Source organism: Pipistrellus kuhlii, unplaced genomic scaffold (genome assembly GCF_014108245.1).
Source record: "Pipistrellus kuhlii isolate mPipKuh1 unplaced genomic scaffold, mPipKuh1.p scaffold_m20_p_10, whole genome shotgun sequence".
In the NCBI taxonomy this organism is placed as follows: Eukaryota; Metazoa; Chordata; class Mammalia; order Chiroptera; family Vespertilionidae; genus Pipistrellus; species Pipistrellus kuhlii.
In genome coordinates, this window is record NW_023425405.1 from 52,592,211 (window position 1) to 52,614,814 (window position 22,604).

Here is a 22,604-nt window from a genome sequence, read left to right on the forward strand (position 1 = left end):
TGGTATATGGTTGCATGGAGCAGAGACAGCACCAGACTTGATTGTGAGCAACTCTGTACACACAGGAATCCTTATAGATTCGTGGATTTTGATCTTTCATTGGCCTTAACCACCCTACACAGCTAATACTTTAAGAAATCAATCTGTAGACACACCAACAAAATTATTATCATTATCATATATATCTGCAAGTTGGTCTCTAATTGAAGGCACATCTCTAGCAGTCAAAGGTAGAGCACTGCATTAATAGTTTTGATTATTTGCATTTTCTACAACCTCCCTACCACGAATGGGAGAGTATCAGAAAGAATCAAGGCACCCTTCCTTTTTAAAGAAAGTAGAAAAGATCAGTTCTCTGGATGTCTTTCTTTTCAAAAATAAAAGAAAGTAGAGTTTCACTGTCAAAGGAACAAAGGTTATTTGAACCCATGGAGACATGTCGGGTATGGAGGTGATTTAGCTCAAATGAAACATGGATGAGAGGGAGAAATGGGATCATGAGATGAGCAGGGCTGTGGCCGGGTCGCTGGCGTTGGGTGGGAGGGAGGTGGTGCTCACCACTGCCCCCTCTGGCTCTTCAGCCTGGGTGTCCTCAGCAGGTGCAGCGGCCAGGGGCTCCTCTGCTTTCGGCTCTGTTGGTGGAGCCTGTTCAGACTCAGCCTTTCAGTTTGTTTTGAGGGTTAGAGGAAAAAGATGTAACACATGAATAGAGAGCAGTACAGAATACTGGACAATTAAGACTTCCTTTATCGTCCCACAGGCAACTAGCTTCACCAAATCGGTGCTGGGAAAAAGCCCTACACTTGGCATCATGGTCCTTTACAGAACTGGAAAAATCTAGGAATGGACACTGCCAACCTTTTTTTCTTTTTTACCATCACCAAAGACTGTCATTTCCCTTGAAGATAGACTTACCCAAGACTTACCATTTTGGGTATTCATTTTACTTACAACATTTTGGCTACTGACTTTCTATGGCATCTATAAGAGATGCTAGAGTGCTAGAGAGAGGAGAGAGAGAGAGAGAGAGAGAGAGAGAGAGAGAGAGAGAGAGAGAGAGAGAGAGAGAGAGAGAGAGAGAGAGAGAGAGAGAGAGAGAGAGAGAGAGAGAGAGAGAGAGAGAGAGAGAGAGAGAGAGAGAGAGAGAGAGAGAGAGAGAGAGAGAGAGAGAAGGTCTTTGGAGCCACCATTGCCAGCTGGAAGAAGTGAGGAAGAGCTCACAGGGCACACACAGTTCTGGGACCTCTCCCAACCTACCGATAGGCATTACACCAGAAAATTGAGCAGTCATCCCAACATGTAAATCCAAATGCATTAACTTACACATGATAGTAATCTCCGTGGTATCAATTAGACTTTTCTAATTGTGTGGCCAACAGGGAGGCTTTCATCTCTGTTGCGTAGAAATCTATGCAAAGACATCATCCCGATTCCAGCTCCTACAGTCTCTTAGCTCTAGACTGCTTTGGTTTTAAAATTAGCAATATTAAATAATAATGGGCCAATTAAAAACACCATAGCCAATGCATGTTACTATGGCTACTGAAAATGTTCTCCTTTTCAATTCTGATTAATAAAAATAAGCATATTTATCTAGCAGGACTCTTTTTTACTGCATGGGTGGCCAGTTGAGGGCACATTAAGATTTTTTTTTCCCCATCAAAACATTTAAACTGTAAGAGTTTTAGAGTGTTTTTTAGAGGACCAAGAAGTCACCATTAGTACTCTGAGTGGAGAAATCAGTAACTCTGTCAGATACTCACCATAAGCAATCAAAGGTCACCTTTAGTTCTATGCCCCCACCTAAGCTCATCAAGACAAGTTCCACAGGGAAGTGATGGGGAAGTTATGCTGAGATTAGAGGAAATGAATAATGAATAGCTTAATGTTAGATAAACAAGCTATTTGTCTTTTGGTCCCCACCACATCCTCTACTTCAATGCATGCCAGATCACAATGCCTTTCTCTTTAAAGGGCAGAATAAAAGGAAGGACACATTGGTAGATAAGTGTGCAGAAATGTGATATTTTATGTGTTTTTCAGAGGCATTCTGATACAATTTTTATGAGAGAGTAAAATAAAATTCAACTAATATACACTCAGGAGTTCTTTATGGAAAAAGATTTCTCTCAAAAGAATTATCTTCATAATGGAACAAGTTTGCATAGCAGCAGATACTGTAAGACAAGATGATTTTCTTTAAGAGTACGCTATCCAATGGCCTACACACGAAGGACAGGCAGGGCGACCTGACAAACCACCAAGCGATCCACATGCAGATGGGCTGTGCCCCGGGAGCTGATTCTACAATATGAGATGTATAAGTCTGAAGCCCTTTACGGAGCCAAGAGAAGTTTCAAAAGATGAGTTAAATGCGTACTGTGTGCCTTAAAAATAAAAATTAAGATAGCTTAAAATAAATAAACGATTTGCATCAGAGCCTGGGTTTCTTGGAAGTCTGAAGTAGTTTTGATGTTTTGTGTAAGGCAAGGTAAGTAAGGTGAGTTTACTAGTATAAACGAGTTGAATTGCATTTGCATGCTGAGGTCAAACAATGCAACAGGAGTATATCATGAAGAGGATGGAGAACCAAATATGTCTCCACAAGTCACATTTCCCCTATAATGTCACACCAGGTATTACAATATAGCATTGCCACTCAACACCTAAATTTCAGGGGAGTAAGTGATTATAACTAACCGAATGATGAGTAAGGGTGAAACAGGATACAACACGATTGTACATAAAATCAGCTACTCAACTTTGGAAACACAAGTTGCCCTTTGATTTCTTCTAAGGTAATGTAAAATTGTAAATATTTTGTCAAGATAGAAAGGAAAACCCAGGCAAATTAGGAATGATGTCTCAGAAAAAGATCTAAAACAGTCTTCAGAATCGTGCCCATGTTCAACCCCTTTCTTGTAAGGCTGCATCCTGTGACAGACATTGCAAATGGGTTGAATCCTTGCCCTCCCCAGTTTGGAGCACTGGTAATGATTTCCTATCATTTGCTCAATTAGCCATCATCATACATGAAAGAAGAGGATACTCTTTACATTTATTATGACAGCAGAATGCCACAATGCTTTAATTCAGAGTCTCAGAAATGGAAATATTCTTGTAGAACAAAACTAGTAGTGTAAACTTGGCCCACACCTTCTGATCTCCTCTGTGAGAAGATGGAAGGTGAGTCGATGCAGAGGAAGAGGGATGGACCAAAGAGTGGGCCTAAGAGTCTAGTCACATTCCAATATGTCATTTGTCTTCTAGTCTTACTTCTCTGATCTTGGGAGAACTAACGTGGTGAGAACTGCAAAGAACCAAGGAGGTAATTCTGAGCCCCTGGCAAAGTGGACAGATTCCAAGGGTTGAAACCAACATCTCAAAGAATGTGCTGTGGGGCTGTGCAATGCAGGCTTTGGAAGGGGTGCCGCTGACTACCAACTTCAACCTCCACCTCGCTTGGAACAGTCAATGACCAAATGTTGGGAACCTGTCCTGTTCCTGGGAACATCCTGTATAATCACATCTCACCAGAAGATGTAGGTTCACTGTGCTTTCCTAGTTTCCCATAGGGAGAGCCAGTGCCTGCAGCACATGAAACGCTGGGCACAACAAGCTGGGTTTCCCAGTGGAAAGAAGGTGCAAGATACCTGCTTCAGAGACTACATATCAAGAGCAGGGAAGGGGGGCAAGAAGCTCCTTGAATCAGCTGTTGGCAGAAGGAAGATGCTCAGAGAAAATTAAAAACCACTGGATTCTATGACTGGCCTTTTTTTTAAATTTAAAAAATAGTTTTATTGATTTCAGAGAGGAAGGGAGAGGGAGAGAGAGATAGAAACATCAATGATGAGACTCATTGATCAGCTGACTCCTGCATACCCACTACTGGGGATCAAACCCATAATCCAGGCATGTGCCCTGACTGGGAACTGAATTGTGACCTCCAGGTTCATAGATTGAAGCTCAACAACTGAGCTACACCAGCTGGGCATCAAAGTAATAGGTGTAAGTTTATGATGCATTGTCTTTCCTTTATACCAATATTTCCCCATTTTTTTCTTAACCCATTCACAACTGACAGTGAAAAATCTCGTCCTCCAGTATCAGTATCATCACCCAGGCTGAGAACCGCCAATAAACATAAAACATGACTCTTTCTGGTGCCATTATTAACACCAATGTAATTTGTATTTTAAATATTTCAATCTTTATTTGAAAGCCACACAGACTCTACGTTTCATTTGGTTACCCAAAAGGCAGAAATATGACAATCCTATTAGGGACACACTTGCCTTTGGAAACATATCAAATGAACTGTTATGACAAACTTCTCAGAACAGAATTCCTTACTTAGCAGTATAATAATCTAAAACCAAAAATTCATTCTACTCAAATCCAATTCCAAGCTCCCAATGTAAAAGCCAGGAGCTGGGATAATTATACACTTTTTCCTTGGAAAACCAGTGAGCTACAAATAGCCCTGTGCACTAATCCTCAAAGATGCAAAATTCCCTGTAGAGTATCAATGAGAAACAAGTGATATAACTCAAATTTCTTCATTTAACTTTATTACTGAGCTATAAATGCTCACTGCAATGTCCACCATGTAGGATTTCCTCAAATATCAAGAGTAACTGCTTCCTACTCACTCTCTAGCTAATCTTTTCTGTCACCTCATCTCTTGTCAAAGTAGGAATCACATCTCTACTATGCATTACTTCTACAATTCACAAAAAGATAGGAGGTAAGAAATGAGGTAACTTCAGGTTCAAGAAAAAGCAATGATCTATTGTGAAACATGAATTCCTGAGTTGATTTCATTTTCAATCCTGTTGCTTAAGTTATATTCATGCGGAAACATCCATGTCCTTGATGGATTGATGGCGTCCCACTGAAGCTCATAATTAGGAGACCGGATTTGTGCAATCACTGTGCCTTTATAAATAGAAGCAGTCACATTCAAAGTCACACTGAGATTTTTCAGAAGCCTTCCTTCCTATTTCCTAAAAAAGAGGGGCTGTAGAAACTACATTCTGAATATTCAAGCTCTAGATGACTTAGATTTATCAACCTTAGAACATTCGGTAGTAACTATCAACTTCCCCAAAACACAAACCAAAATCAACTTACCAAGTTACAGATTATATTCTGGTCTGTCTGCATTGTGAATAATGAAGTGTCCTGGGGCTGAAAATTAAGGAGAAAATTCAATATTAAAAGTATTAAGGTTCTAGCTAATGTGTTAAAAAAATATTAACAAATTTATCATTTAAATTAGTTTTCATCAACTGTGTCAATAAGCACACTATAAAGTTTTTAAAAGTCTCTTTGTACTGGTATTATAATCAGAAAAGCAAAAAATGAAGAGTAATTTTAATAAATATAAATATAAATTTATATTTATTCTAAACATAAATCTGAGCTAGCAGAAGATGAGGCTGTCACGAGAGACATTAAGTAAAGGGCAGTGTCCACAGGGTGTCTTTGGTCTCCAGCTTGTCCTCTGGACATTTTTACTGACTTAGAATTTAGTGGCTCTGAACCACACATTTAAACTTTTTAAATGTTGGAAACGCAATCTTATTATCTTACCTAAGTGTGACTTCTACAGGTTAATGATTAATCATAACTTAAAGACTTGGACACTAATAGCATTTATATTTTAATTATAATATTGCCACAGATTGTCCGGATGGCTGTGGCAGAATATCAGAGGAAGGGCATGAAGCAGAGGGGAGGGGAGAACTGGGAAGGTAGGAGGATGAAAGTGCTTTTATGTCCTTACCTTCCATAGAAATGAGTCAATAGATAATGCTTTAGAAATCAAAGAGTAGCATTATAAGAAAGCCATGTATCCATATGGGGAGGAGGAGGGGATGGAGGATGTGAAACCAGAGAATCTGTTCTAAAAAATGTGAAATATTTACCTCTAAGAAACAGGAAATGGAGAGGGAATGTGATCAGAAGTTTTTAAATAAAAAAATCTTCTAGCCCAACTTGTATGGCTTAGTGGTTGAGCATCAACCTATGTGACCTGGGAGATCAAAGCTTGATTTCTGGTCAGGGCACATGCACAGGTTGTGGGCTCAATCCTCAAGGGGCATGTGGGAGGTAGTCGATCAATGATTCTCTCTCATCATTGATGTTTCTCTCTCTCTAAACCTCTCCCTCCCTCTCTAAAATCAATAAAAATATTTTTAAAAGAAAAAAAATCCCTCATAAAATTTTGTACTCTTTAAGTTATAACTGATAAAAATAAAAATTTTTAAATGAGAAATGAATAATTCTTATGACTCAAACTTTTAAGAGTTTTATGCAGATGGAAGAGATACACAATCCTTTCTCTATGTTTGTCTGTATCTGTATTTTGGTGTGGGTGTGTGTGAGTGGGTTTTATCTTTTTATAGGTAACATGGGGGAAAGTAATCAAACTTTTGAATCAAGAAATTCTAAATGTTAAAATTTGAAAAATTTCATGTCTAATATTCTCAGAAAAAAGTATTGATCACAGACAAGCTTCTGTTTGAAGTTTCCCTTCAAGGTTTCCAGACCTTAATCCATGAGCTCCATGGCCATCTGGTCTGCCTTTTATGTGGGTTACAACTGTGCATCTGTCAGAACATATATGGTGAATGGGACCGTCCATCTTGTGGCTCCTATCCCATCGATTTGCAAGAAAAATACTGCCTTGGAGAGCCAACCTATGATAGCTGATCTTCCACTTGCTCCTTTCTGGAGAACCACTGAAGAGGGATGGTTCTGTGTACTATGTTTCATATGAATCTTTACAAAAAGGCTCCTAAAATGTATATTTTTCTAAAGACCAATTTAATCAGTTCAAAAGGATCTCATCTCCTCTTTTCAAACAGTTGAATCTAGTGGATCTCTCAGATCAGGACAACTTCTAGTTTCTAGTAGAGGAATCAGTAGAAGGCAGAAGCCCACAGTATGGCTAATCCTATATATTAAAGAGGTAATATGCAAATTGATTATTGCTCCAACACAAAAGATGGCTGCCCCCATGTGGTCAAAGATGTCTGACTGTCCATTTAGGCCCGATCTCGAATGGGCAGTCAGACATCTCTTGAAGGATCCCAGATTGGAAAGGGTGCATGCTGGGCTGAGGGACACACACCCCACCACCCCCATGCACAAATTTCATGCACTGGGCCTCTAGTCATTAATAATAGCTAACTACAGCATTGGAAGACTCAATATGTGCTAGGCTATTGGACATATTCCATTTAATAGTCAAAACACCTGTACAATGCTGAGAATACTACTGTTTCCATTACTGAATTTGTAATTAGTGAAATTTTGTGCTGACACAATCATTATGCTATACCAGTGACACTAAGGTCCTTGTTTTAAAAATCTGCATTATTCTCAATGATAGATTTTGCCAGCAAGTTGATTTCTTACCTGGGTGAATCCATTAAATGAACCATCAGAAGCCTAAACAGAAATAGAAATCAGAGCACATTATTTTTTCATCAATTTTGTAAAATCAGTGAATGCCCATTAGATAAGTTGGAAAATAATGACCACCATAATTTTTAAAATAATACAAGAGGTATAAGTGCTTAGGAAATGTAAAAAGGCTGAACTGTATTATTTTAAATAGGCTGAACAAAAGAAAAAGAAAAGAAAGGCATTTGTATAATTACTGTTAATGTATGGCTCAGTGCTAACAAAAACCCACTTGCTTAATAATGAGATTATTCTGGAGAAGAGCCATAAGGGATTAAATAGCTCTTTTTTTTCCAGGCTATTGATAGAATCTAAAAGAAGCATTTTTAGTATTTTTCTAACACATCATTTTGTTAGATTTTTTTTGATACCTAAATTCTACAGTTTTAGTAGGCTTGGATAGAAACATTTCATGTGTACTTATTGGGGTAACCACTTAGAAATAGTAGTTAGTCTGATCTACATATTTTTCATAATTGAACAGTAAAAATAAAAAATAAACAGAGTAAATGGATAAACAGATTTTCATTAATTCCAACATAATCATTCTTTTTTTCTTGTTCTTTCTCTTCTTTTCTTTCTCTTAAAATATATTTTTATTGATTTCAGATAGGAAGGGAAAGGGAGAGAGAGATAGAAATATCAATGATGAGAGGAATCATTTATTGGCTGTCTCCTGCATGCCCTCTACTGGGGATCGAGCCCACAACCTGAGCCATTGCCCTTGACAGGAATCAAACCCAAGACCATTCCATTTGCAGGACAATGCTCTATTCACTGAGCCAAACTAGCTAGCGCTCTTTCTTTCTTTCTTTGGTCAACCTATTTGTGTTTGGTTTGCACAGATTTCAGGAGGTAAGAGGTACAAGAATGATAGTCTGTCAGGGAGATAGGCAGGCCTCAGAGAAGACAGTGATGGACAATGAAGTGGGAGGGAAACATTAGGAAAAATAGAACCTACAGAAGTCTTTGTCTAGTCTATACTACATACTGGGTAAGTACCTCTTCTTTATCATCCCCAATTTCTTGGTACAACAATCCATATCTCTGATTAGCAATTTCATCTTCAGATAAATCTGAGTTGTTGGTGCCATCATCTTGGGGACTAGCAGAACTCTCGGTGCTAACATTCTGGGAGGTTCCCAGAGACAAAAGTCTAACTTTCTCTTGGTTTTGTTCCCAGCAGCTATCAATGGCTTGTCCCTCACATACATCTGCCTGTAAGTCCACCTCCAATTCTTTCTTGCTCTCAACTACAGTAGTATCAAAATGTTCCCAGCAATTATCTAAGCCTCCCATATCACTGATAAACCAGTGGTTAAAAGAATCAAGACAACTGGCAAATCCACTTGCTTGTCCATCTGGTCTACCAGAGAATTCCAATATATCCATATTATTTATTGCTGAATCCAAAGCAGGCTGCAAGATTTGACCTGGATCTGTTTCCCAAAAGTCTGTTTTCACGATTTGTGGCAAGTTAATGGTATGACTACAGTTCCAAGTTACTGTACTTGCAGACCCCTCTATTAATGAGTCTTCTGCCTTACACAAACACCAGTCTCTTCTGTTTGCATTCATCTCCAGAGCATAATTAAGATCTGTCCTAGACCAAGCTGCGAATTCATGTTTCATTGATAAATAAGCAGCCTGATTTCCATCCCTGTCATCTTCAGGTGCATGTAATACAGGCTCACATTGAATCTCTTCAGCATCTGTACCCCCCAGTGCTGAATGATATATCATAACATGGTTAGGAGGACCTACTACATTTTTCTTTATATCTTTTCTAGATAAATCCCTTCCCTCAGGGCTGGCATCTTCAATATTAGGCACAGAGTCTGTCTGGAGAGGCAGATTCAAACAATCTGTGTGATTGCCAGGCTTGCCTCCAGAGCCTTCTACAATTTCACAATTACTTGTTATTATTTGAATCCTCTCATCTAGCACTTTGTCTCTGTCAGTAAATTCATCTGCCATGTCTTTTTCTGACATGTCAATGTTCTCAAAATACCTTTCATTGGTCTTTACAATTTCCTTACACCTAACTCTTAGATCGTTCCTAGTTTCCTCTTCACTGATTTTTAAGGTCTCCTGGTCCCGTTTTCCTATTGTCTTAAGAAGATCAACTACCCTGCTTCCTGTACTTTCACACGCTTTCTCTTCACATCCCTCTGTACCTTCTAGTGTCTTGATAGCAATAGCTCCAATGTCTACCTTTCCACATGTCTCCACACCTGCCCACATAGAATCTTCTGTCTTCTCTTTCTCTTCCTCTTCTTCTGACTTTTTAAGATCTTCTTGACTTTCTTTGACGAATCCACCAGTTTCCATGGCTGGCATCTCTGAGTCAGGTAAGTCATAAGGCTGCTCCGTCTCCACACAAGCAACAATGGCACATTCGGCCTCAGGCATGGGCTTTGGGGATAGTTGTTCATCTCCACGTGGAGGGGCTGGCCCTGGGACATGCTCACCCTGTTCGGCCACAGTGTGCCCATCAGCCGAAGGAAACATCCCGATGGGTAATCCCATGTCTTGCTCTGCTTCAGAGAGACATGCAGAGTCTTCCTGAGACACAGCGAAGGTCGTTTTCTGGCTGAATCTCTCTGAACTAGCATGAGGGCCCCAAGAAAATGAGCCTAGGTCAATCTGAGATCTTTGAATTTCTTCGGCCAACCCCCTCTCTGGAGTTTCCTCCATGATCAGGTTACACAAGGAAAGACTTTTTGAAGAGTCAGTCTTTAGAGTACGCAGAACAGCAAAGGAAAAAAAGAAGACAAGATGAAACAGATCATGGCAAGAGTTGATGAGAAACACAAAGTTCTTTAGTAGGGTAGCACCAGTTAAACAAAACTAGAGAGTATTACATTAAACAAGTGGCTTAAGGTTAAATCTGTGACTGACAATGCCACAAGAAAAGAAAACAAAGCTCATTTTAGATAATATACCATGTATACAATACATATTCAATTTTTAAAAATCCAGAATTTTCTGGATATTTACCTACCGGCTGGACCAAATCAGCGCTTGTCTGCATGAGTAAAAAAAAAATAAATAATAATGCAAATCGTAAGGCAAGAGAAAAACATTTGCTCATACATTAAAATCCCATGCTCTCCAGAGTCTATGTTTTGCTAATGGCTGTGGTTTTCACTGGTTTGAGATGAAATTTTATAAATTATTTTGTGATAGGAATGAACTCGGTCCCAAAACTGTGAAGATTATACAACTAAAACATACAGAAAGCCTCTGCAATTTTCTAGTACCAACAATGTTTTATAGCTATTGCTCTAGCAGACTCCGAAATACAAAGTTTCACATAAATAAGCATGAGAACAGCAGCAAGCTCTAGCAACCACAAAATTACCCACCACTGTCTGCTCTGACACAATACCAGAGTAAAGTCTTCCCCAACTAGCCTGCACGTGGTCCTGCCTTTGAGGTGGGTTTTGGATGGAGGATGATCTGATACTAGCTACTCTGACTGCCTGGCAGATTCTCCTCAGATTCTCCCCCCATCCTAGGAGCTTTGTCTGGATGCAAAGAAACAACACTGGGGAGCGGAGAGGATCCAGAAATGGCTTGATAATGTCCAGGGAGCTATTATTTCCCAATCTTGTCAGTTCTACCATTTCTAGCAGGTTTGCCCTCTAAAATAATATTCATCGTGGATGATACTTCCCCCCTCACCATATCCTTTTCAGGCAGGGAAAGAAAAATATGGTATAGCTCCAACTAAAGATACAAAATACTGGAATAACAAAAAAAGTAGCATTTTCCTCTTACTCTCCATGAAAATTAACACCAAGTTGGGACTAGAATTCAAATGTCCCGAATGCTAATCCATGCATCCATTTTTGTGAATATACAAGTCAAACATTTTTTTAGCTCTTGTCTTGAGAGCTTCCCATGATGCTTCAAGGATCCTATGTAGATTATAACCCTGCTCCTGTGGCAGGAACTGGGATAGCCAGGGTTTTGTTTTTAGGGAAGAAAGTAGCAAAGCCACTTCAGAAGACCACTGGCTCATGAAGAGCTAGATCTTTTAAACGTTCCTGTTGCTGTATCACTAAAAAAAAAAAAAAAAAAAAAAAAAGAAAAAAAAGAAAGAAAGAAAACATGAAACTCAAGTTGAGTTCTAAAGACCAAATGACCAGGGCTGTTCTAAGACAGGGCAGACAAAGACTAGCCTGAGCGATGTGAGGCTCTGTATGAGTGTAACCAATCTTCAATTTCATACCACAGAGGCTGCCACCTCAAGCCCTGTTTGCATCTTTTTCTCAACACTGAATTCTGAAAGCACGTATCCTTGTGCTTCTACCTTGTATTGGTATATTCAGACACTGGGCTAAATATTCTACAAACGATATCTCTCTCAATCCTCACATAACACTCTGCAATAGGTGTCATTACCCTTACTTCACAGATGAGAGAAGCTGAGGCTGGAAGTCTTTTAGAAACTGCTCAGAGTCATATTGCTATCAGTAGTAGAGTTTGGACTCAAATCCAGGGTTGTCTGGCTCTAAAGCTCAAATTCTTATTGTTAAGCTTCATTAAAAAGAAAAATGAGGCCCTAGCTGATTTGGCTGGGTGGATAGAGCATCAGCCTGCAGACCAAAGGGTCCAGGGTTTGATTCCATCCAAGGGCATGTACTTCAGTTTCAGGCTCCTTCTAAGCCTGGGCCTGGTCAGGGCTCATGCAGGAGGCAACCAATCTATGTGACTTTCTCACATCAATATTTCTCTCTATCTTTTCCTCTCTCTTACTTTCTCTAAAAATCAATGGGAAAATATCCTCAGGTGAAGAAAAAAAGAAAATAAAATGTTTCCTAAGCAGGGTAGCCAATGCTTTACATTTTCCCATTTATATTTCTCTTGTGTTCTATAAGCAATAACAAATGTGCATGTCCTTCACTACAGCACTTCTTCTGGCCACCAATAACCCTAGGAAGAAGCATAACGGGGCATCTCAAACTCTTGCTCATTCAGGAGTCTGGCACATGGGTACCTTTTCCTCACCATTATTTCTGGTGCTGATACCTGGATCCATCAGGGGACTGTATAATTACTTAAAATGTTTGGGCTCTCTTTCTATTACAGATGAAATAAAATATAACAAGGTTTCTAAATTCCCAGGGACCCAGATACATCAACATGTAGAATTCTTAGTACTCTTACCGTCCATAAGTCCCAGGGCAGTGTCTGAAAGCAAACAGATAAAAATACTGTTAGTATACAAATCCCAAGCATGTAAAAATTACTGAGATGATAAATGTTCTTGAAATAAAACAATAAACATTTTAAAGTATTTAGTACAGCACCGTTCAACAGGACACTCTTTGGTGGTAACAGTGTTCCCTATCTGTGCTCTCCGATATGATAGCCACTAGTCACATGTGGCTCCTGTGAACTTCAAATGTACTGGTGTCACAGAACCATTTTTTTTTTCATTTCACACAATTTTATTTTACTTAAATTTAGACAGCTAAATGTGCTTCGTGCTCCCATATTGGATAGCACAGTTCTACCAACGTGCCTCTTGCTACACAGTAGGAAACTATATCTGAAACATGGCGAGTGGGGTTACTGTAATACACACACAATTAAATGATGCAAACAAGGTATCTAGATGCCAGTTGATCACATCTTTGAGGAAATGTGCAGATCCTAATTATTGCTAATGCTAGTTCCTCTTTCCCCTACACCAAACTGAAGGGGAGGCATTATGATCAGTTTGATGGTACATGAACCCCAGAAAAGTAGTTCTTCAATATGTTGAATTAGATAACACATAGCTCAAGTAATTGGTAATCATGGAAATAATCCTCAAACATAGGGATTCATTATGCTTACTACTGGAATTTTAAATATAAAAATTATTTATTATTCAACATATGGTTCAAAAAATGGCTTGCCCTGCCCTAGCCAGTTTGGGGGTCCCGAGTTCAATACCGGTCAGGACACATAAAATATCAACCAAAAACCTTATAAGCATGCATATAAGCATAACCCATGGACACAGACAGTAGGGGGGTGAGAGCATGTGCTGAGGAGTGGGAGCGGCCGGGGAGAAGTCAATGGGGGAAAAGGAGAGATATGTAATACTTTAAACAATAAAGAATTTAAATTAAAAAAAAAAGAGAGCATGCGCCCAGGTTGCAGGCTCTATCCCCAATAAAGGGCATGCAGGAGGCAGCCGGTCAATGATTCTCTCTCATCATTGATGTTTTTATCTCTCTCTCTTTCTGCCTTCCTTTCTGAAATCAATTAAAATATTTTTAAAAATGACTTGCCCTGTGTGTGTGGGAAAGGGGGGGAGGAGGGAGAAAGACCTCTTTTTCTGATGTCCTCTGTGATTGAGAATTATTGCTAAGTCACAGTCTTTTCTGCTCATGCCTTTGTAACTAGAACTAATCCATGTTTATGTACTTGTTTTGAGTCAGCAAGTTAGAGAGCCTGGCATTGCCATCTTAAGAACGGGACAGTTTCCAGATGGGACCCCAGATGTCTCCTTTAGAATCTGCAGAACGTGGGTTCTGTGGTTCTGACTGAACCCACCCACTTGGTGTGAGCCTGCTCTCTGCACAGCTTGGTTGGTGTCTGGGTTAGTATCTACTCTACACTGACTGAGAGGGAAGTAGCAAATAGCTCCACTGAAAACCACAGGTATTAATTCAGGGACTCCTTTGCATCTAATAAGCATTTTCTGATTATCCAGGTGGTTTATGTTTTCTTACTTTATATAGCCTCTTAAGAATCACAGCTCCTAACAGCACAAAGCAGACAGCCGCAGTATTTTCTCCAACGGAAGGCAGGAATGTAAAACGTCATGCTTATCAAGCCTCAGGATCATGAAAGGATGTGTTCGCTTGTGTGCACACAGCAGAGGTCACAAGGTGAAGTGTTCTGCTAGCAGTAAGAAGATGGATTTAAAGATGGGGTCAGGTGATGGGTAATGGAGATCACTTTGAGTGAAGGGGAAAGAAGGCTAACAGAATTGAGCAGCTGTGTTCTTGGTGTTACGTCAGCCTAAGACTTCTAGCAAAGGAGGAGAGATGTGATTAGAGCTGGATCATAGTGTGGTGACTCCATGATGGCTGCCGGGAAGCCAGAGCAGTTGTGCAACTTTCCAAGCTGCAGTAATGCTTTTTCTCCAGAATCAAGACTTTAAAGATTTAACCAAGGTCACCTTTTTTAAAAAAGAATCTGAAAGATTCTTAGTCCTCGATCTACACAAAGTTCCACAACTTTTAGATCCATATAATCATGAGTTGATATAAAAAGAGGCGTCTCTTGATTCAAACTTGCAGATAGAAGTGCTGTGGGATCTCACCCACTAACCATCACAGGATCCACTGCAGAACTACTTTCCCTTCTGCACTAAAGTAATGAACACCGGAGAGTAAGGCAGAGGAAGTGAATGATTTCTGCTGGCTGTCTGCACATCAAGGGCTCTGAGAAGGAAGTATTCTGAATGATTTTCTGTTTTTCTTAGCCACCAAGACAGAACCGTCAAAGGTACTCTGAATAATTACTCTGAGATAGATGACTCCTGGGCAAACTGGAATGCATGGTTATTCCAGCTCAATGGACAGAGAAAGCTAATGGTAGAGGGAGCTTTAAAATAACTGATATTGATAAAGTTTCCATTTTACCCTTTCTTCCAAGCTTATTAAAATTTATGGAATACCATCTCCAACATCATACAAACCACTTAATACCTGAGACATGGGGGAGTGGGTCACTCCAGCAGAACCTGCAGAGGCTACGTCAGGCTTGAAAGGATCGAAGTCCAGATCCAATAGAGTCTCCTCTTTCTTCACCTCAGGGACTTCATTCTGTTCAAACAAAACAAAAGAAAACATGCACAGCTTGAATCTGATAAAACTTCATCAAACAACCTACACAATCCTCTAATATTCGTCAATATTCCAGTGGTAGCTTACCGTTTAGGATGGCTCATCCACTTGCTCCCAGAGTCACTAGCTAAATGTGATGAAAGGGGAAATAACCAACTCTGGCCAAGTAAAACCTGCGATGCCCAGGAACGTGGCTCAGGTTTCAGTTGCTGTCCTTTGCCAGCTCCAAGTTCAACCAACGAAGAGAATGTCTGAGATATGTACCCTACTGCCATAAAGACCTAAAGACTCTTCTTTTCTGCTAGTTCCTACATCTCAGGTCAATAATTACAGATGATCGGATGGATAAAATGGGCCAAGGCATCAACTCATCACAGTAACTCACTGCTATGATGTCCCCTAAATTTTAAAAGGAAGAAGGAAGGGATCATTGTCTACTGTGACCACATCCCAGGGTACCCTACCCCCAGTGGCTCATCCTCAGCGGTACTCTATCCCCAGAGTTAGTTTTCATGTATCCATTCCTCATCCATAATATTGTTTTTCTGGACTATCAGTGTTCATCACAAAATGAGCTCTTAGCCCAATAACATTCTTGGATTAGAGAGACGATAAGTCAAATAGGACACAGAACTAAAGTCCTACTATGATAATAGCAAAAACTTATAGAAAGAAATATTAACATTTGTTCATTTATTATAGTATCATGATATAGGAAAAACAATGTGGGATTGAAGTTGGCCTAACTCAAGCTCAAGTTACACAGTATGAGGCAGAACTGAAATAAAGTCTCCATAAACTAGACATGGTAAAGAAAATTCAAATTGGTTTTCACACAATTCAAGTTACATGTGTTTGATATTTCATATAAACTTCAATTTTGACCATCTGTTGTCTAAAAACTGAAATATCACAACAATGGATAAAGTATTATATAAGAACAGCTGTTTAGAGAAAAACTTAAAAGAGCAGGAGTTATTTTAATTAAAACTGGTCATAAACATAAAATAAATTTAACTCAGGAATGTATGGAAAGCTTGGGACCATAGCAGATAATATATGTATATTTTTTAGTTTACACTCATTGTAGAAGAAAATCTGCTTAAACATCATGGTGTTGATTTTGAGCTCTTTCTTGAGTTATCTGTTTTCCAGCATGATTACTCCTCACATTTATGCTTTTTTAAATTTCACAAGGATAATGCTCTACTGAGATCCATCCCTCTTTCTTTACGAGTTACAGCCACAAAACTGTCAACTGATTCCCTTGGCCCCTATTCAAAGTCTGCATGAGTTTTGTCACAACTTTTATATTGGTACAAATTACATTTTTAACATTTTGAAAACACATATTACACTTAGAATGTGCTAGACAGGCCCTGTGGTAAAAAACTAACTTGTGTTCATGCACTTTGCTGCAGTCTGATGACAATAACACTATTGCCTTAAAAAAATTACTTTACCCTATTCCCCAATCTGCAATTTACCTGGCTTATCTAATCATTACAAAAAATTGAAGAACAAATAGCATCTTTTTTCTCATTTGAAGATGAGGAGACTGAACTGAAGGAAGTTATATATTGCCCTGGGTCCCCCATCTGCAACGCCGCTGATCAGGACAGCAGTCAGATACCTGTGACTCCCATGCTCTTCCAAGCTGCCCCTGAGATCCAGCCCCACCTCTCTCAAACAGGGACCCTCAAGATCTGCAGGAGGAATTCTCAATGCTCTGTGAGTCCTCCATAAGATTGCAGGCTGCACAAATACAGCCAAGTCCCTTAGGAATCTAATGGAGCCCCTTAAGGAGGCTCAAATGGGAATTTAGAGATCATGGGTGGAAAGAGGCATTAGACTGCAATTGTTATGCTGAGCCATTGATTGAGACAAATAAATTTGGATCTGTAGCCCAATTTTACCACTTACTACCGTGTTTCCCCAAAAATAAGACATCCTCTGAAAATAAGACCTACTTACATGTTTCCTTTTGAGTGAAATATAAGGCATCCCCCCGAAAATAAGCCCCCCCCCCCCCCCAGGCTACACATGAGAGATTTGGTCCACTGTTTCTGAAAGAAATGGAGTCACAAGAAATTCACCAGGAAATTCAGGAATTGGATTGCTATGATGATGTTCCAGAAGATAATGACATGATTGTCATTGAATAAATGAGTAAATTCTTGATACTGTAGGATTCATAGTTTGTCTGGTTTGTGTTGACAACTACCATACTACCGTACCGTATACAGGTAATAAATTTCCTTTATTTTCATTTAACAATAAATGTGTACTGTGTTCTTCTTTATGGAAAAATAAGACATTCCCTGAAAATAAGACCTAGTGCATCTTTGGGAGCAAAAATTAATATAAGACACTGTCTTATTTTCGGGGGAACAGGGTAGTTGTCTCTCTCTGAGCCATTAATTCAGCTTCATTGAGCTTCATACATACAATGAAAATAATTTTATCCATTAATATTAACATGAGTGATAGAGACAACAAATACAGTGTACATAAAATATAGGATATACTTAACATGGAAATGGAAACTAATGTAGTTAATTACTATTAGTAATCATGTATAGCTATGTAAAAGTGTTATCAAATAGCCATAATATTAGTTTGGCTGTCCTTGAAATGTGTAGCTGATTTTTTTCAGGCTCAATGTATATTTGTTTTATTTTTCCCCCTACATCTTGAGATTATACCTTAAGACACTCATATCAAAGAATAATTTGATAGAATTACACAAAGAGCAAAAAGGAGTTGCCTGTTTATGTCTGCCCTGGAGCCACATAGTGTCTCAGAAAGATGACAGATTTGCTCATCTCTGAAACAGGGATAATGACCTGAAGATCACAGGAATGGAATGTATGTGTCCAGAGAAAACCTTCTCAGTACATCTCAGCTTCGTAGCTTTAATACTCTGCTTCTTGGCAACGGGCATCTCATTTTCTCCTGAGATTTCTGTTTATTTTTGAATAATTTCTCTGTGCATGTCTAAAAACATTATTTTTCTGATTAGATAATCCATTCACTTAGAATATTTAACTTGACATGTAATCTGATCAATGTACCTAATATCATAAGCACACATGTACACGTGTATAAATCCAGCCGCTCTAGGTATAAGACATGTAAAGTCACATTATATTTAAATAGACAATTGTAAATGGTCCAACTTGACCCAGCTGACTTATGCCCTGGAAGAAATCTGTTAATTTGCTGTGGTACAAAATGGCATCATGTGGAAGGAATCCCGATGCTGTGAAACAGTGGTTCTCACATGTGATCTTAAGACCGGCAGTGTCAGCATCACCTGGGAGCTTGTTAGAAAAGCAGGTGCTTGGCCCCAGCCCAGATCTGATAAATCAGACACTGCCGGATGGGACCCAAATGGCGAAAGCAACACAAAATGGCTGTATCTGTATCTACCAAGGAATAAGCAAGGAAGGGAATTGTTAGCATGCTTCATGGAAAGTCAGCACCTGTAAAATTTAAAATAAACTAGATTATCTCACTCAAGAAGCTAAAAACTAGATGGAAATATGACACTTTGCTTCACTCCTCCTCTTGACATCATGCCATGAGACTAACAGCCACCGAGTCCATGGAAATGCTTCCATGTATCCACCTGCTAGAGCCATGCTGATTCTCAGATTCAGGAAAAAATGACAGAAATGCCTTTCTGCTTCCTCCCCATGTTAAAACAAAATCATATAAAGGAAACTGACCTCTCCCCCCCCCCCCCCCAAATGTCTCCAGAAGGTAGTTTTTGCAAAAAAATCGCCTGGCAGGTTGATAAGATCCCTCCCTTCCCAACAACTTTGCAGTCTGCACAAAGACTGGCCACGCCCACAAGTATTCTACCAGCCAACTGTCTCCCTGCAGCAGCAGCCAGAGAAGGTTGTTTTGAAAGGTGCTTGCTGTCCCTCTCTCCCAACTCTTGACTTTTCCTAGCACACTCACTCAGCGATACCAGTGAAAGTTCATGCTCTCAGAAGTACTTAGCAGCCTCTTCAGCGATTTGTAATTTTAAAAACTGCTTGGACGGTTTTCCCCTCCTCCCCATGAAGGACCCTTATCTATGAGCCGACAAACTGAAAATAAACACATTTCAAACTGCTTGAACCCCATCTTTCTTTCAGGACTGGTCCACGTGTTATGTCTTCTCTACTTCAGCGGCCTCAGCTGCTGATGGAGATGCCCTTAGGTGAGCCACGTTCTCCCTTTGTGATACAATTGGGGGGATGCTCTCAGAGGGTCCAGGTGAAAGCAACATGACAGTAAGAATGCTTTCGCCCTAAACACTCTGGACTGGAAACTGTAGCAGAGAACGAAGCTGGGCTGTTAGCAAACAGACAGCACAGCAATGTCTGGTGCCAGCAGGTGCTGAGTAAGATTGTTTGGTTCCAGGCAGCTATTCCTGGCAGCATCTGTGTATCCACAGGCATGATTTGTCCTTGTGCTGATAAACATGCAATTTCCCCTCCTCACAGGACCTGCTCAATCTTATTTCAAACCCTGGGTAGCTTACCAAATTCAGCAACCCACACAAAAACAGCATTTCACACAGAAGAAGGGAAAAAAATCAGCCCAAAGCATGGTGTCTCTTGAGAAATGGCCCCCCAAAAGATGACAAATTATGATTTGCCACTGCACTGCTTTCTATCTCCTGAACCCCCTAATGTCAGTACATGACTTCTATTATTCTATGTGACTATCATTAGGCTGTTGTATGCAATGTTGCTATTGATGTGTTCAGTCATTAAAGTCTTGCACTCACACATCTTGCAGAATGTAAATATTACTTCTGATCCTGAGAACACTGGGAGGAATGATACTGGCATGACTGGGGATGTTCCCTCTTAAAACAAAGAGCTGGCTTTGGTGACAGGAGGAGCAGCTCTGGAAGTCAAGACCATTCTCCAGACAAGGGGTCAGCCAAGCCCCTGGCAGAGACAGGTCTACCGTGCCCTGAGGGCAACCAGGGGTGGAGCACCGGCACCAGGTGCTTTGAAACCCAGGGCAACACTGATGGTTCCATTTGCCAAATCCTGTGCATAGATACATTAAAGCCCGCTGAAGGGCAAAAGACTTTAAATGTTCACCTCTTTAACTTCATTTTCCTATTCTTTAGTGGGAAATCATATAAAAGAAGTAATAAAGGTGCAAACATGAATTTATTTATATTGATGTTCACCAAAGTGAAATCATGGAAAATTCAAAAACAAACTGTGGTCACAATCAAAAGCAAACTGTGGTCACAATCAGAGGTTGCTAAATCCATCTGATAGAATACGCTGGTCAAACATTTTTTTTTTTTATTAAAAAAAAAAAAAGATAATCCTATGGCATGAAAAAAAAAAACGCTCAGTGAGATTACATAGAAAAGTCAGGAGTACATAACAATACAATTTGAGTATTGTGGGCAAAAATATAACGAGTGGGGGGTGGGGGGAAAGATTAAAATAAATAAGTCAAAGCATATTTGTGACTAAGTCAGAGCGGTATGTTTTAAGTGATTATTAGAATTCTTCATTTTACACTTTTTAGAACTTTCCCATTTTTCTGCAATAAGTATGTACTACATAATCTTAATAAACAAAAATAATGTGAGCACTTTCAAGTACTTGAAAATGCTTTAGACAAGCAAACCAGAAAAGCAACTGAAATTATATTACTGGCCCTGACATCTGCCACTTTCTTTCTTTTTGTGAATCCTCACCTAAGGCTATCTTTTCCATTGATTTTTAGAGAGAGTGGACGGGAGGGGGAAAGACAGGGAGAGAAACATTCCCGTTGGTTAGCTCCTGCACATGCCCCGACCAGGACAGGAGATCATGCCTACAACCCAGCTATGTGTCCTTGAATGGAACTGAACTTAAGACCCTTCAATCCTGACACCCTAGCCACGGAGTCAAACTGTCTGGGGCTCTGCCACTCCCTTTAGAGCTGGCCCCAAGAGTCCCTCCGCCATGCTGCTTTATGGACATCCCACGGCTGTATGAGGCACTCACCTGGGAAGGTGTCGTCACGCTGATTTCTGGGACAAAGTTGTCCTCAAAGAAACTGATGATGTTCTCCTGCTGCAGCTCCTTTGTCGGGGTGACTTTAGGCAGAGGCGGGACAGGTGGTCCTTTCCTTGTCTGTAAGGCAATAAACACAAGCAGTTCGTAACTCAGCCAAAGATGACATGTGAGACATACAGAAATCTCGCGTGAACAGAGCTGGGAGGACAGATAGATCACTAACCGAAATGCAGATCTGCACATAGAAACAAACCTACCTGATGAAGGCAAGCAATGCCCTCTGCTGGGGTGTCTCCCTGAGCACTGACAAGCACTGGCCCAATCAAAAAATTTGGGCTCTGATGCTCCATCCACCTCAACACAAGAGCTACACACAGCACCAAGGCAGGTGCCTATGACTCTCAGGTTGAAAGAAGGCCATATCTTCTCTGAAGCAACTGAATATGACTTCTCAACTCAGCAATAATTTAAAATTTTTAAACTACAGTCAAGCAAGTTTTTCACTGGAATCGGTGAGACCATGTACGGGGCAGCAAGCATTTCATTTCCCACTCCAATATTTTCCTAAGAATTGTAAGGGTCTATCTGGTTCCATACATCTTCCTGGGATTCTACTTACTTCCTCTCAGCCATATACTTGAAAGCTTGAACTGCACTAGAGACTTCAAGATTTCTCAATGGAATCTCGTTTTCATCCAAAGGAGGAAAGAAATGGGTGGCAAATGTTTTCTATGTTGGCCTTTCCCTGGCCCTAAGTGTTTCTTTCAATCATTTGCTTCCTACACTTTCGTCGAGTGTCTATTCATGTACAATATATGGTGGGTGATACAAAAAAGGTGAAGCCTGGCCAGTGTGGCTGAGTGGTTGAACGTAACCTATGAACCAGGAGGTCATAGTTGATTCCCTGTCAGGGCACATGCCAAGGTTGCAGGCTCCATCCTCAGTGTTGGGAGTGCAGGAGACAGCCTATCAATCATTCTCTCTCATCACGGAAGTTTCTGTCTCGCTCTCCATCTTCTTTTCTTTCTGAAACCAACTATATATACATATATATATTTTAAAGTGAAATCACATATACACAAAAGAGCTTTTCATGTCTATAAATTGCCCCTAAAGAGCTACAGGAGGAAGGTTTCTCAGAGAACATAGGATTACACTGAGCTTTAGGAAATGAAGCAAGAGATGGGAGTAGAGGAGAGTAGGAGAGCCTGAGATAAGCACTCAGGTACAGGGTGTGACAGGAAAT

General features: G+C 40.0%; 1 protein-coding gene across 4 annotated transcripts in view; it reads right to left on the reverse strand.

Moving 5' to 3' along the window:
• Positions 1-22,604, reverse strand: part of AMPH (amphiphysin) — a 118,542-nt gene that overhangs the window by 17,997 nt on the left and 77,941 nt on the right. Inside the window, exons 11-18 of one of the 4 annotated variants that reach the window (XM_045578598.1) lie at positions 21,347-21,475; positions 15,192-15,308; positions 12,649-12,672; positions 10,478-10,501; positions 9,688-10,209; positions 7,426-7,458; positions 5,134-5,190; positions 559-660 (exon numbers count right to left, since the gene is read on the reverse strand). In XM_045578598.1, coding sequence (XP_045434554.1) covers positions 559-660; positions 5,134-5,190; positions 7,426-7,458; positions 9,688-10,209; positions 10,478-10,501; positions 12,649-12,672; positions 15,192-15,308; positions 21,347-21,475 — 1,008 coding nt within the window. The remainder of the gene's footprint in view (positions 1-558; positions 661-5,133; positions 5,191-7,425; positions 7,459-9,687; positions 10,210-10,477; positions 10,502-12,648; positions 12,673-15,191; positions 15,309-21,346; positions 21,476-22,604) is intronic. The other 3 variants (XM_045578599.1, XM_036429776.2, XM_045578600.1) reach the window with 3 other exon arrangements.